Source organism: Sphaerodactylus townsendi, linkage group LG01 (assembly GCF_021028975.2).
Source record: "Sphaerodactylus townsendi isolate TG3544 linkage group LG01, MPM_Stown_v2.3, whole genome shotgun sequence".
In the NCBI taxonomy this organism is placed as follows: Eukaryota; Metazoa; Chordata; class Lepidosauria; order Squamata; family Sphaerodactylidae; genus Sphaerodactylus; species Sphaerodactylus townsendi.
The window spans coordinates 24728729-24742140 of record NC_059425.1 but is presented as its reverse complement, the minus strand read 5'-3'; the positions used below and the strand labels follow the sequence as shown (position 1 = coordinate 24742140).

Genomic DNA, 13412 nt, shown 5'->3' with positions numbered 1-13412 from the left:
GCACAAGAGGGGATCAAAGATTGTAAGAGGGGATCAAAGCGCTGTGCCAGAGGAGAGAGTCTTGATGCGTCCTGTTGCTAACTGCAGTTCAAAGCCAATGAGGGCAGATGTGATATTTCTACAGGATTGAAGGAGCAGCGCGGCCAAGAAGATTGGAGGTTTGCATGCTGGGAGTGAGGAACAGGGCTGGCGCATAGCTCAGCAGTGCAATATCTGCTTTGCAGGCAGAATATTCTTAGGGAGCGGGGGATGTTTCGTTCGGTGAAGATTTTCTATGAAATTAATGTGCTACGTCCAAAACAATATAAGACTCACAAACACGCGTGGCACATAGGCGCTGGCTCAAGCAATTTATATTACCTGTTAGTTACTTGTAAAGTATGCCGAATTGTTGGCTATTAGACTTATCAAACTACTGTATCTCCACAACACATATATATCTCCACTTTAAATCCAATTCATGCAACAATTTATTACAAGACAACCTTCTCTCAAGTCCATAATCATGTATTTGTTAAACCAACAATGTCCATAATCCTGTAAATATTATTGCGTCAATGTCACCCGTTGTTACTGTAATACAAGTTCATAACAATTTGGTGAAGAGAAGGTTAAGAGGTGACATGATAGCCATGTTTAGATATTTGAAGGAATGTCACGTTGGTGAGGGAGCAAGCTTGTTTTCTGCGGCTCCAGAGACTACTAGGACCAGGAGTAATGGGTTCAAGGTGCAGGAAAAGAGATTCCATCTAAACATCAGGAAAAACTTCCTGACAGTAAAGGATGATTGACAGTGGAATGCACTACCTCGGAGTGTGGTGGAGTCTCCTTCTGTGGAGGATTTTAAAGAGAGGCTGGATGGCCATCTGTCAGGAGTTGCTTTGATCATGTGTTCCTGCATTGCAGGGGGTTGGACTTGAATGCCCTTGGGGTCTTTTCCGATTCTATGATTCTATCCCACTTCTAGTCTTCAGCATCTCCAATTAAAAAGGATTAGATGATGTGAATAACTGATACCCGAGACCCTAAAAAGCCACTACCAGAGTAGACAGTGCAGACCATGATAGAGTTGGCATATGGCAGCGTCATTTGCTCATGAAGCAAGCTAGGATCTCACTCTAACCATAGGTGTCAAACTCGCAGCCCTCCAGATGTTATGGACTACAGTTCCCATCACCCCCTGCCAGCATTATGCTGGCAGAGGATGATGGAAACTGTAGTTCATAACATCTGGAGGGCCACAAGTTTGACACCTGTGCATCTAATCCGTTCAAGTTACTGGCAGAAAGGTACCAGCTGGATATTAGAGATTTTTTTTTTTTACAGTAAAAGTGATTCAGCCCTGGGATCAGCTGCCTTGGTGGTGTTGGCTATCTTCAAGTGGCCCCTCACTGGCAGTCTTCAAGTAGTGGCAAGATGAACACTTGTGAAAGACTGGACAAGATGGCTTGTATGGCTCTTACAAACTCTATGATTCTATGATCTTTGGGTGGGGGCATAAAAGATTTTCTAGTAGTGAGATTAGGATGTCTTTACATGTGCACTTAACAGACTAGCTCTCAGAGGTGTAGCTGGGCCATATGTGCCCGGTGCGCACTCTGTGTTTTCCGCCCCCGTGGCGCCCCTCTCCCCTCCCCGCCCCCCTTACCTTAGTTCAGCCTGATCCCTTCAAGCTGAAAACGGCCAGATGGGAACTACACTTCCCATGAGACCCTGGGGCTTGCAAGGTCTCCTGGAAAGTGTAGTTCCCACCAGGCTGTTTTCAGCCTGAAGGGAACAGGCTGCTTCTCCAGCCTGCACTGATTGAAGGTAAGTGTGTGTGTGTGTGGGGGATGCCACGGAGGGGTGGAAGGGGGGCGCTGCAGAGGGGGACTCACCACAGGTGGATTTTCTGCCCCCCTGGCACACGCCCGGTGCAAAACGCACCCCCCATCCCCCTGGTAGCTCTGCCTCTGGTAGCCCTGGGATTTTATTTTCTGCACAGATACAATTCTATCCCGTCACCTAACTTCCGAGGCTTATTTTCACAGTCTCAAGGAAGAAGAAGAGCATCCTGTCAAATCAACTCATGGTGACCACATCCAGGGGTTGGTCCGGGGCTTTGTCCGACTCTGCACAGAGATGCTAGACTTCCCTGGTGCTCTCCCCCTCAAGTACTGACCATGGACATCCTGGCTCAGCTGTGATGAGTCCTGACTATTCAGGCTGTTACTCAAAACTGTCTTTGAAAAAGCACCCCTTACCATTTGTGCGAAGATGAATTAAAAAGAGGCCGTCCTCCGTGCCCAGGGCAATTCGATCCCGGTCTGCAAAAGGATACACATTAGAATTAGACAGCTGGAATACAAACCACAGGTGCCCTACACCTGCTGACTGTGGTTGGAAAACTCAGCACAAGATATCCCAGCCCACACTGTGTGTGTATTATGTGCACTCAAGGTGTTTCTGACTTATGGAGACCCTATGAATTAATGTCCTCCAAAATGTCCTCCCATTAACATCCTTGCTCAGGTCCTGCAGCCCTCATTTCAAGCCACAAAAGGCTGAAACTGGAGTCCTGATGCCCGTCAGCCTTAACTCCAAAGGGGGCCCTTGACCTCCATTACCCACCTATGATGGCTGCTGAGAGCGCGTGGGGGATGAAGGGCAGAGCGTTGTCATACGCCTCCTTGGGGATGTAGACCATTCGGTCGTGGTGCCGATTCTCTTTCAGGATGTGATGCAGCTCCGTCAGCACCTGTACCCACTTCCTCATCTCAGCTTCGCTGTCGGCCAGGAACAGCACAGAGCTGGTGGTCGGGGGGAAGCTCAGCTGGGAGGCCGTCACCTGGGGTGTTGCAAAGTGAAGTTAAAGGGCTGTCACTGATGCGGCTCAATTCTAGAGAGGGCTCCAAGTTGCCCAATGGCTGCTACTGAACAGTTCTGCTGTAGCGCAGCTGGTACAAGCAGACCTTTTGGAGGACTGACTGATTAATCCATCAGCCGTCTAGGGTACAGTTGTCACTGCAGCCTATATGCATCTGTCACACTACCCCATTAGCAAAAACTCCCATTTCTTCTCTCTCACCCGGAATATGCAGGGTACATCTTTGTTGTTGGCGTGGATGACATCAGAGGCCAGAACTGGAGCCACCGAGAAATTCTCGTCCCTTTTGCCAGGAAAGAAACAGATCCTTTAGAGACATCCCGTTCTCTGGCAACTAGAGGATGATATGTTCCTACACATCTTGCTAAGGAGTACTGGGGATGCCTCTACAAGTACCTTGCTGGGGATGAAACCCTACCAATGAACAGGGGAGGTTCTAGGCTGTTCCTTCTTGCAATTCCCACTAGTCAGGCGAAGAGAGGAACGTCTAGAACTACACAACTGTGCCAGCAATAATGACATCCTCATGTCAAACTCTTTCTTTCCTCTCCACATATCCTAACAACGCATCACACGTGTTGGCTGGGTGGAGAATAGCACCACAAGGGATAATGCAGAACCCACTCTAAAGCACGGCTGTTTGGAGAGGAAAGTCACAACCCAACATAGTGGTAGTACACACATTTTGGAAATCTGGTTGACTTTGCATAAATTGGCCTAAGGATAAGAACATAATGTTTCCCACCCCCCTGATTTTTACCTCCCATTAAAGTTGAATTTAATTTTCTTACGTCAACCACAGGAAGGAATTGAATGTCCTGCACTACCCAACTAATTACAATGTCTGTCTGGCACCTGGGATTACAAACTATTTTTATTGAAAATTACGGGCAGGAAATTGGGATCATGGACTAGTGAATCATCACAGTTATTAGGATTCATCCAAGGGCTCTGGTCTGCATCCTTGCCTGCCATCCAGGGAGCTACCCTGGGTAATCCCACATTCCCAGTCTGTACCCTCTAATTTCTACATTTCTCACCTTATAATTGCATCACATTGCAGTTATGATGACCATGGAACTTTGCCAGAGGTAGTACGTGAATTTGGGTGCACAGAGAGGTAGAAACGTGGGCAGAGAGAAACTCAAAGTTGGTACCAGGGAAGCAAAGAAGTAGGACTGAAGGTTAAGATTGCATAGGAGAATGTAAAGAATGGGCAATAGAAACAAATTGGGAGGATGACATTTGCCTGACTTGCTAATTGTAGAGAAGTTGTGGAGGGAGGTAGTTATTCGTGGCAAGTTTCTATTGAATACCAAACACATTCCAAATAACCACAAGCACCAATCACTCTCTCCTGACCAGTTCTATCCTTATTTATGCACTTGAACTGCAAGTAAATGATCTCAGTCAGTGTTTTTGCAAGACCAAGGCCCCTTCCGCACATGCAGAATTAGGCACTTTCAACCCACTTTCAATGCACTTTGCAGCTGGATTTTACTGTGTGGAACAGCAAAATCCACTTGCAAACAATTGTGGAAGTGGATTGAAAGTGCATTATTCTGCATGTGCGGAAGGAGTCCAAGACAAACAGAAATGTACACAGTGAAATCAAACTACAATGTATATTATTTTTCTGGGTGTCCTCAGTTTCTTAATGCAGTGTGAGCAAAGAATTATTCCATATGGAATCCTCCAAACCCACTAAGGACATCAGGCCTTCAATAACTTTGGGGTCAGTAAGATCCTGCAGTGCTCCTGCATAACAAGTAGGACTGCCTGGATATTTGCTGATAGGGACACAGTGCAATTTCCTATGTATGGCATTTGCTTACCTCATATCTGTGACGTGCATGACACCCACGTCGCACTGTGAAGTCTTTCCCTCTGGCACGTCAAACAGGAAAATCTTGAAATCACTGATGACAGCAAATGCTCTCTGCCAACCCTTCTTTACCCCAGAAGGCTTTGGCACCTGTCGGGAAAGGTGGTGTCACTGAAGCACACCTGGACCAGCAGAGGGCAGAAAGTACCTCCCTTGTGTGGCTGGCATGGAGGGAGAGGCAGAAGGAAAAGACTGGGCCAGAGGAGAATCACAGCTGCTCCCCTTTCCCCATCTTCCGCTCTACCCGCTTTGTGTTTGACAATACTGAGGGTTCCTACTCCTTCCCAAATGCTACTGCCTGTGGCATCCGAACCCAGTCTCCTTTCCAAGATGGAGAGAGAAATCCCCAAAGCCTGAACCCCTCTCCACTCCACCCATATGGAAGAAGAAGAAGAAGAGTTTGGATTTATACCCCACCTTTCTCTCTTGTAAGGAGACTCAAGGTGGCTTACAAGCTCCTTTCCCCTCCTCTCCTCACAACAGACACCTTGTGAGGTAGGTGGGCTGAGAGAGTTCAGAGAGAACTGTGACTAGCCCAAGGTCACCCAGCAGGAATGTAGGAGTGTGGAAATACATCTGGTTCACCAGATAAGCCTCTGCCACTCAGGTGGAGGAGTGGGGAATCAAACCCAGTTCTCCAGATTAGAATCCACCTGCTTTAACCACTACACCGCGCTGGCTCTATTGCTTTAACACAGAGATTCTACTCCATTCCCAGAAAAGAAATCCACCAAAGCAGAGAGGTTTGGAAATAACCAGCAGGCTTTGAAATCCTTTGTGCCGTGGTGTGCCTAAGGCTGGGGTGGGGAGATGGGAGGGGGAGACAAAATCTTACCGATAAAACCCCCTCAAAGGCAGTCCCTGTCCCGGTTGTTGGGTTGACCCCCATGGTTTTCTGGAGCTGTTCAGGGGGTGCAGGGCAGATGGAGACACCCCCAGCACAGGAGACATGGCAGACGAAGTTGCAGACTGAAAAGGAGGAAATGTGAGTTCTGGGGCCAGTTGCCACACACCCAATGTGTCAGTCAACAGGACCCCCGAGCCACCGCATAGAATAGACATGGTCTATTCTATAGTCTTGCAATTCCTCCCCTTCCCCTTCCTATAACAGATACCCTGTAAGGTAGGGAAGGCTGGGAGAATTCGAAGAGAATTACCCCAGGTCACCCAGCATGTTTCGTGTGTAGGAGTGGGGAAACAAATCCAGCTCACCAGAGTACAGTCTGCTGCTCAAGTGGAGGAGTGGGGAATCAAACCCAATTCTCTCGATTAGTCTACTTCTCTTAACCACTACATCATGCTTGCGGCTAATAATGGCCTTCTTTTTAAAATGCTGTTTTATTCTTAACAGTTACTACGTTTTCATAAGTTTTAAACTTTGTTTTGTTATATGTGCTTCTTGTAATTTTATTGTGATTTTGTAAGGTGCCTGGGATATAGATTGTAGAAAGGCAGGGTATAAATATTGTAATAAATAAATAAAGTTCAAACCAAGCTCCAAGGGAAGAAGAAGAAGAGGAGTTTGGATTTATATCCCCGCTTTCTCTCCTATAAGGAGACTCAAAGGGGATAACAAACTGCTTTCCCTTCCTCTCCCCACAACAAACACCCTGTGAGGTGGGTGGGGCTGAGAGAGCTCAGAAGAACTGTGACTAGTCCAAGGTCACCCAGCTGGCGTGTGTTGGATTAAGGAGGCTGTTTGGGGTAGAAATGGAGGTTGTGGCCTTTCTGATCCTTCACCATGAAGTTACACTAGTTTACAGATTCTGTGATAAAATCTTTACCAATCCTTTGCTCTGAACAATTAATAGGTGGTGAGAGCCATAAACATCCACCCATTCATAACATGCACCCCCAACTGGTTTATTGGGGCAACAAGGTCATGGAGTTCTGCTTTGGTAACACCCTCCTCTTGTGCCAAGACTGCCCTTTTCCCTCCTCCCACAACCAGGCCTCACTCACCCTCGCAAGCCAAACCTTGCCGGACCAGCCCAATCAGCAGTGACGTGCAGCGCATACATTTAGTAGGCGTGGAGAAACTGTGTGTTTTGAAGCTGTGCGATTTAGGCTGGGGAAATTGGACAAGAAGAAGATATCTGTTTAGCACAGCGGTTCTCACCTTCCTAATGCTGCGACCCTTTAATACAGTTCCTCATGTTGTGGTGACCCCCCAACCCTAACATTTATCCATTTTACAGATGGAGAACACTGATGCAGAGAGTCTTAGGCAACCTCTGTGAAAGGGTCGTTCGACCCCCAAAGGGGTTGCGACCCCGCAGGTTGAGAACCGCTGTTTTAGCAGGAAAAAAGGAGGCCATCAGACACTCCTTAACTTTTGAGATTTACTTTTGAGATTCAAGAGGCCTTGGCTCTGGACCTGTGAAGTTACCTTTGTACTTATACAGAATACTTCAACTCAGTACTGAACAGTTTCAGGAACATAAGAACACAAGAAGAACCCTGTTAGATCTGACCAAATGGTCCATCTACCACAACATCCTGCCTCATACCGTGGCCAACCTCACACCATGGCCAACCAGTTGCCCTGGAGGGCCAACAGCAGGGCCTGGAAGCCAAGACCTTCCCTGATGTTCTTTAACACAGAGGCGTAGCAAGGGGGGAAAGTGCCCAGTGCACTGGTGCATCCTTCGCCCCGTCCCGCCTCGGAACATCCTTGCCCCGCTCCGGAACACCCCCGCCACACCCCCACAGGGGCGCATGCCCGGTGTGTCGCAACCCCCCTGTCCCCTTTGAGCTAAGCCTCTGCTTTCCCATCCCTGGTATTCAGGGGTTTACTGCCTTTGAATGCAAATCTTGTCAGGCTCCTTTAGTTTGAAAACGTGTGGGAAAGGAGAGAAGCGGTGTCCCAAGGTGGGCACATGTGGAGCTCCTGCCTTCTGAGGAAATCTCAGATAACACAGAATTCCAGCCAGCAGGAGGTACTTATGCAAAGTCTCTCTTACCTTCAGGGAGTTGCTGTTTTCTGTGGTGCCCACCACCCTCTGGGCTGGATGCACCTGTGGTGAAATGTAGAAAAGCAAAATTGCAGAGGAGTCATTGTCAGGAGAATAGCGACAGAAGCGTTTTGCCTGCAAAAGTTCCCCAGTCCAACTTCTGGCATTTCCGGTAAAGGGGCCCAGGTACTAATTTCACACAAGGGGCCATTTCCTGGTTCCTCGGCCCTATTTGCTGCTGCTTCTACAACTGTGGCCCTATAACACTCCTGCCTCCCATGGAAAGCACCTCAACAGAAGGCTACACCTCATAGCCATGGAGAAAGGGAATATGGACACGTGAGGAGATCCTCTTTTAGGGCTTGTCCATTTGGGAGGGTCCCACTCAGGACTCACACTGGACCGCTGGCTTTTCCTTCCCTCAAGGTGCAGCTGCTCCTCTTCTGGGGGCTTCTGAGACTCGTGAGGGTCAATGGAGTTTCCGAAAGCAATGGCATCCTTCTGATAAAACAGGTAACAACAAATAGATTGTAATCAGCTACAACTCAGATTTTGCAAATCATACACTCACCTTGCTTTTCATAGGTGTGCTCTATCTCTCTATCTCTCATACACATACATATATATCTGTTGAACTTCTGCCCTCTGATTACCAGTTCAGTAATCTGCATGCAGGTATTCAAATGTATACTGATTGCTATTTCTTTTTGGCACCTTTCCCAAGTATTGTTTCTCTCAGATTTTTGAAAACACCCCCCCCCCATGGACTTTTTTCCTCCCCCCTCCCTTTTTTACAAAAACAATATACCCCCAAAAATTAATGATAAACTTAAAGATACAAATGTTAATTGGCTGTTAAAGATGAAGATAGAAATGCCAATTGACAGCGAGTTGATTTCAGCCGTGAAAGCCTCAGGCAATACAAATGGCAATTAATTTAGTTCTGTCTGGGTTCCAGTTCAAAGAGCCAAGTCTTTCTAGCAGCCATATTTCATAACAGAGGAAACTCACACTGGCACTTCGGAAGGAAAGGAAGGGGATCAGAGGTCCTTGGTGCTTCATCCCTGCAAGAAGAGTTTGAAAGAGCATGTTAGCATAGCCTAAATTCTTAACTTTTGGACCTCACAGATAGAAGGGAACCAGATTTCCCCAGACAGAAAGAAGAGGGCAATTTTTATATACTTCCCCAAGCTGTTCTGGGGTCAGTTTTCCATCAGAAAGAACCATTTCAGGGTGTATTTTGGGCTGAGGGAGGGAGGGAATGTCCTACTCAGATAGAAATCCCTTCTGTTCTTGGAAATCTCTTGTGGATCAAAGCTGCTTTGAACCAAGAGAAAAGGCAGGATGTGAATGATTTAGTAAATAATATAAAATTGATATTTTACAGAATTTGTGGATGATCCTTGCTGAGGAGCTCCCTGCCTCTTTAGGAGCACTCCATGAGGACTCCTGAGAGCAGAATTTTCTGCAGGTGAAACAGAACTGTTACCCAAAACTTCACTGTATCATATGAATGTCTATAAAACCCAGAGGCAGAGAAAGGCCTTTCCTAAGACCTGAGATATTTTAATTAGAAATACCAGGGATTCAGGCAGGGACTTCCCAACATATGAAGTGCGCACCCCACTACATGTGGTTTTTTATTGCAAAACACAAGCTATGTCCTCTGTTGAGGTCTATCCGTGACGCAGAAGAAGATGCCCTGATGGTCTATAGATGCAAGTAGGGGCATGATATTTTATACCATATTAATTCAAGATGTTTTTAAATAATTAATTTGTTTGCCCTCCTAGAAGTCCATTCCTGAGCGAATGCCCCCACCCTTTTTGAGGATTGTAAAGTAACAGCAATAGAATAAGCAATGATGTTGTGGATGTGCCAGCAGAGATTAAGCCTCTCTGAGGGGAGCTTCAGAGGAAGGGTAATACCGTATTCCCCCCAAAATAAGACCTACCCCGAAAATAAGACCTATCATGATTTTCCAGGATTTTTGGAGGAGGCTTAAAATATAAGCCCTATTCCAAAAATAAGCCCTACTGGTAATTACAGATCAGGATGGTGTGATCCGGCAGGGTCACACCAAATACGAGGCTCCCTGCCAATGAGGACGCAGCTTGCATCACACATGACGGGGAAGCAATGGGGCTGCCGAGAGCCCACCTTAATGAATTATGAAGGTACCGTATTTCCCCTAAAATAAGCCCTACCCCCAAAATAAGCCCTAATGCATCTTTTGGTGCAAAAATTAATATAAGACCCTGTATTATTTTCAGGAAAACATGGTAGCAAAGTTAGTTTGATTTGGTTGTGGTGGGTTTTCGGGGTTGTGTGGCCGTGGTCTGGTAGATCTTATTCCTAATGTTTTGCCTGCATCTGTGGCCAGCATCCTCAGAGGTGTATCACAGGGGGAAGAGTGTCCAGATGCAGGCGAAACGTTAGGAACAAGATCTACCAGACCACAGCCACACAGCCTGGAAAACCCACCACAACCAGTTGAATCTGGCCGTGAAAGCCTTCGACAATAAGTCTGGTTTAGGAAAACTTCAGACTCAATAGACTCTGCCACACAAATTAGTGATAAGTGGTGAGAAACAGGGCAGGGAGGGCAACTAACCAGATATAGTTAGTTCTTTATAATAGGGAGGACTAAACAAGGATTAAAACAGAAATTCCTAAAGGCTGAAGCAGAAAGACAAGAAAAAGAAAACATTCTCCAGAGAACTGTCATGCCACAGAGCTGTTCTTCCCTTGAGGCAAGAACAGATTATTATGTCCTCGCACAAGGAAAGGAACTGCACACCAGTTTTGGGGCTAGACAGAGAACTTGAACTTTCCAGCATTACCTTCTGCTCATCCACGACCACTTGAAGAACGATCAGTTACAGGTAACTGCACAAAGGCCATGTCCAGAGACGTAGGTGGACCATACTGCGCCCGGTGCACACTCTGTGTTTTCTGCACCCCTCCCCCACTTACCGTAGTGAAACAGAGCAGGCTGGAGAAGCGGCCTGTTCCCTTCAGGCTGAAAACAGCCTGGTGGGAACTACATTTTCAGCCTGAAGGGAACAGGCCGCTTCTCCAGCCTGCACTGTTTCACTACGGTAAGTGGGGGGAATGGGGTGCCATGGTGGTTGTTGGTTGTTTCCAGCTTCCCCCCAGGTGCGCACCCAGTGCAACGGATACACCCCGTCCCCTGGTAGCTTCGCCTCTGGCCATGTCAGCAGGGCTGCCAACTCCAAACTGAGGAATTCCTGGAGATTTGGGAAATGGATCCTGGGAATAGGGGTTGGAGGAGGGGAGATACCTCAGTGGGGTATAATGCCACACAGTCTACTCTTTGAGGCTGCCATTTTCTCCAGGGGAAATGATCTCTGTCGATTGCAATTTCAGGAGGTCTCCAGGAAAGGCTGTTGAACTTGCTGGAAAAGGTGCCAGGAACAAGCAGAGTGAACAGCATCTCCTGCACTGCTGGAATCTACAGATGCCAGCCTCCAGGTGGGACCTGGGGATCCTCTGGAAAGACAGATCTTCTTCAAACGACAGAGATCAGTTCTCCCCTGGAGAAAATGAGTGTTTTGGAGGAGGGGACTCTGTAAACTTGTACCCCACTGAGGTCCTTGTCCCCCCCACCCCACCCCGGCTCCATCCCCAAATCTCTAGGAGTTTCCCAACCAGGATCTGGATTCTACCCTCCTCATCTCCTGCTAGAGACCAGAGAGGACTTGGCAACCCCACCTTACACCCACATCTGAGAACTACTGGGAAAACAGAAAGGGCACTGGCACATCTGTGTCCAGAGGCCATCATTACGTCTCCACAGGCTCTGAGCCACGGCATTGGAAACGCTGTTGTTGTAGCCGGGCCTTGGCAGGAAAAAATTGCTGTAGCCCAAGTAGCTTTCCTTCATCCCCTCAAGGGGAAAGAAGAGCCACTTACATTGGAGGAAGACTTCTGAGGCGGGAAATGTTATGGTGCCGAAGGCTCATTGTGTAGATACAATATGACTCATGAGCAGAGGTGGGATCCAGCAGGTTCTCACAGGTTCCCGAGAGTAGGTTACTAATTATTTGTGTGTGCCGAGAGGGGGTTACTAGTTGGTGATTTTGCCACGTGATTTTTGCCTTAGTTACGCCCTTCCTCTCAGCAGTAGCACGCAGAACTTGAAGCAGTCTAGCAGGAGGTGCACTGGCGTGCGTGGCAGCCTGCGTCTGTGTGCATTCGTTTCCCGCCCAAGGACCGGCGCAGCGGCTGCATCCCTGACACAGCCCCGCCCAGGAATGCCCCGCCCCCGGAATGCCCGCCCACGCCCCCATCGTGCCCCGCCCAGCCCCATTGGCACTAGGCCACAGTTTGAATCCCACCCCCATGGGAACCTGTTACTAAAATTTTTGGATCCCACCACTGCTCATGAGGGACAGGGTGATGCAGTCATTCCTTCTCAGACCAATTTACCCCCTCCCAGGGTTGTTGTGAGGATAAAAAGGAGAAGGAAAGAACCGTGTATGTTGCCCCAAGCTCCTTAGAGGAAGGGTGGCAAGGAAAAAGGTGGCCAGTCAGCAAATAGTGAGGCTCACTAGCCCATCTGGAATCCAAATCAGTTTGGCAAAAGCCCACACATTGCCCCACTGTTGTGGCAATGCCCTTGTGTGCCTGCCGCTTCTATGCCCAGGTGCGTCCTCTCACCGTCCAATGACCGGGCCTTCAGCTCCCCCTTTAGTTTCTCCAGCTCCAGACGCAGCGCCCGGTTCTGCTTCTCTGCTTCCTGCAACTGGCTTTGGGACACAAATTGGGAGCAGAGGGGAAGGAGAAATGTTACTTTACTGAATTTAATTAGAAGAGCTATATACCTAACCCCTAGATGGTCAGGAGGAACTCCATGTCCACATGCAGTCAGCCCTGAATACCAGTGCTGGGAGGCAACATGAGGGGAAGGCCAGAGTTGACCCTCTGTTGACCCTCTGGAGCAGGGATGTCCAACTCTGGCCCTCCAGATATTCATGAACTACGATTCCCATCTGCCCCTGCAGCATTCTGGCAGGGGCTGATGGGAATCATAGCCCATGAACATCTGGAGGGCCGTAATTGGATACCCCTGTTCTAAAGCAATTGGTTGGCCATTGTATGAAGCAAGATGCTGATGGACCATACGTTTGATCCAGCAGGGTGCCTCTTCTGTTCTTATGATAGCAATCCAAAGCTTAGCTAGCAGGGCAGGAATTTATAACCAGGCAATCTCCAAGAAGCCTCCTTTCTTCTTCTATTAAAAATGGGGATTACCAGCCCTCATGGGTCTCAAAATCAGGCCATTTTGAAACTGGGGATACTTCACATCCAATAATGACCTATTGTACAGAATTTGGTACCCGAGAGCAGGATTAAAATAACTGTGGAAGACGCCCTTCAAAATACCAGATGTGGGTAACATTTGCTGAAATCTCAGGGCTAAGAGGGCAACGGTCCAGCTATGACATTCACTGACAGAGGATATAAAACACCCATTGCCAGCTTAGATGCCTTCAAAAAGGAATTGGGCAAATTCACAAAGGAGAGATTCCTCAGATGGCTGTTAGCCATAAGCATTAAATGGAAACTCCAAGTTCAGAGGCAGTATATACCAATTGCTGGGGCACCAACAGCAAAGGGAGGTTTTAGCCTTTGTGCCCTGCTTGAGAACTTTCCAACGATATATTGCCAGTGAGCCATCAGT

At 47.8% G+C, this 13412-nt stretch overlaps 1 protein-coding gene across 2 annotated transcripts in view; it reads right to left on the bottom strand.

The window, feature by feature from the left end:
- CDC42BPG (CDC42 binding protein kinase gamma) overlaps window positions 1-13412 on the bottom strand; it is a 67071-nt gene that overhangs the window by 8614 nt on the left and 45045 nt on the right. The window contains exons 20-29 of one of the 2 annotated variants that reach the window (XM_048514299.1): window positions 12389-12477; window positions 8717-8769; window positions 8102-8206; window positions 7715-7768; window positions 6714-6819; window positions 5587-5720; window positions 4702-4841; window positions 3068-3149; window positions 2611-2827; window positions 2244-2306 (exon numbers count right to left, since the gene is read on the bottom strand). In XM_048514299.1, coding sequence (XP_048370256.1) covers window positions 2244-2306; window positions 2611-2827; window positions 3068-3149; window positions 4702-4841; window positions 5587-5720; window positions 6714-6819; window positions 7715-7768; window positions 8102-8206; window positions 8717-8769; window positions 12389-12477 — 1043 coding nt within the window. The remainder of the gene's footprint in view (window positions 1-2243; window positions 2307-2610; window positions 2828-3067; window positions 3150-4701; window positions 4842-5586; window positions 5721-6713; window positions 6820-7714; window positions 7769-8101; window positions 8207-8716; window positions 8770-12388; window positions 12478-13412) is intronic. The other variant, XM_048514308.1, reaches the window with a different exon arrangement.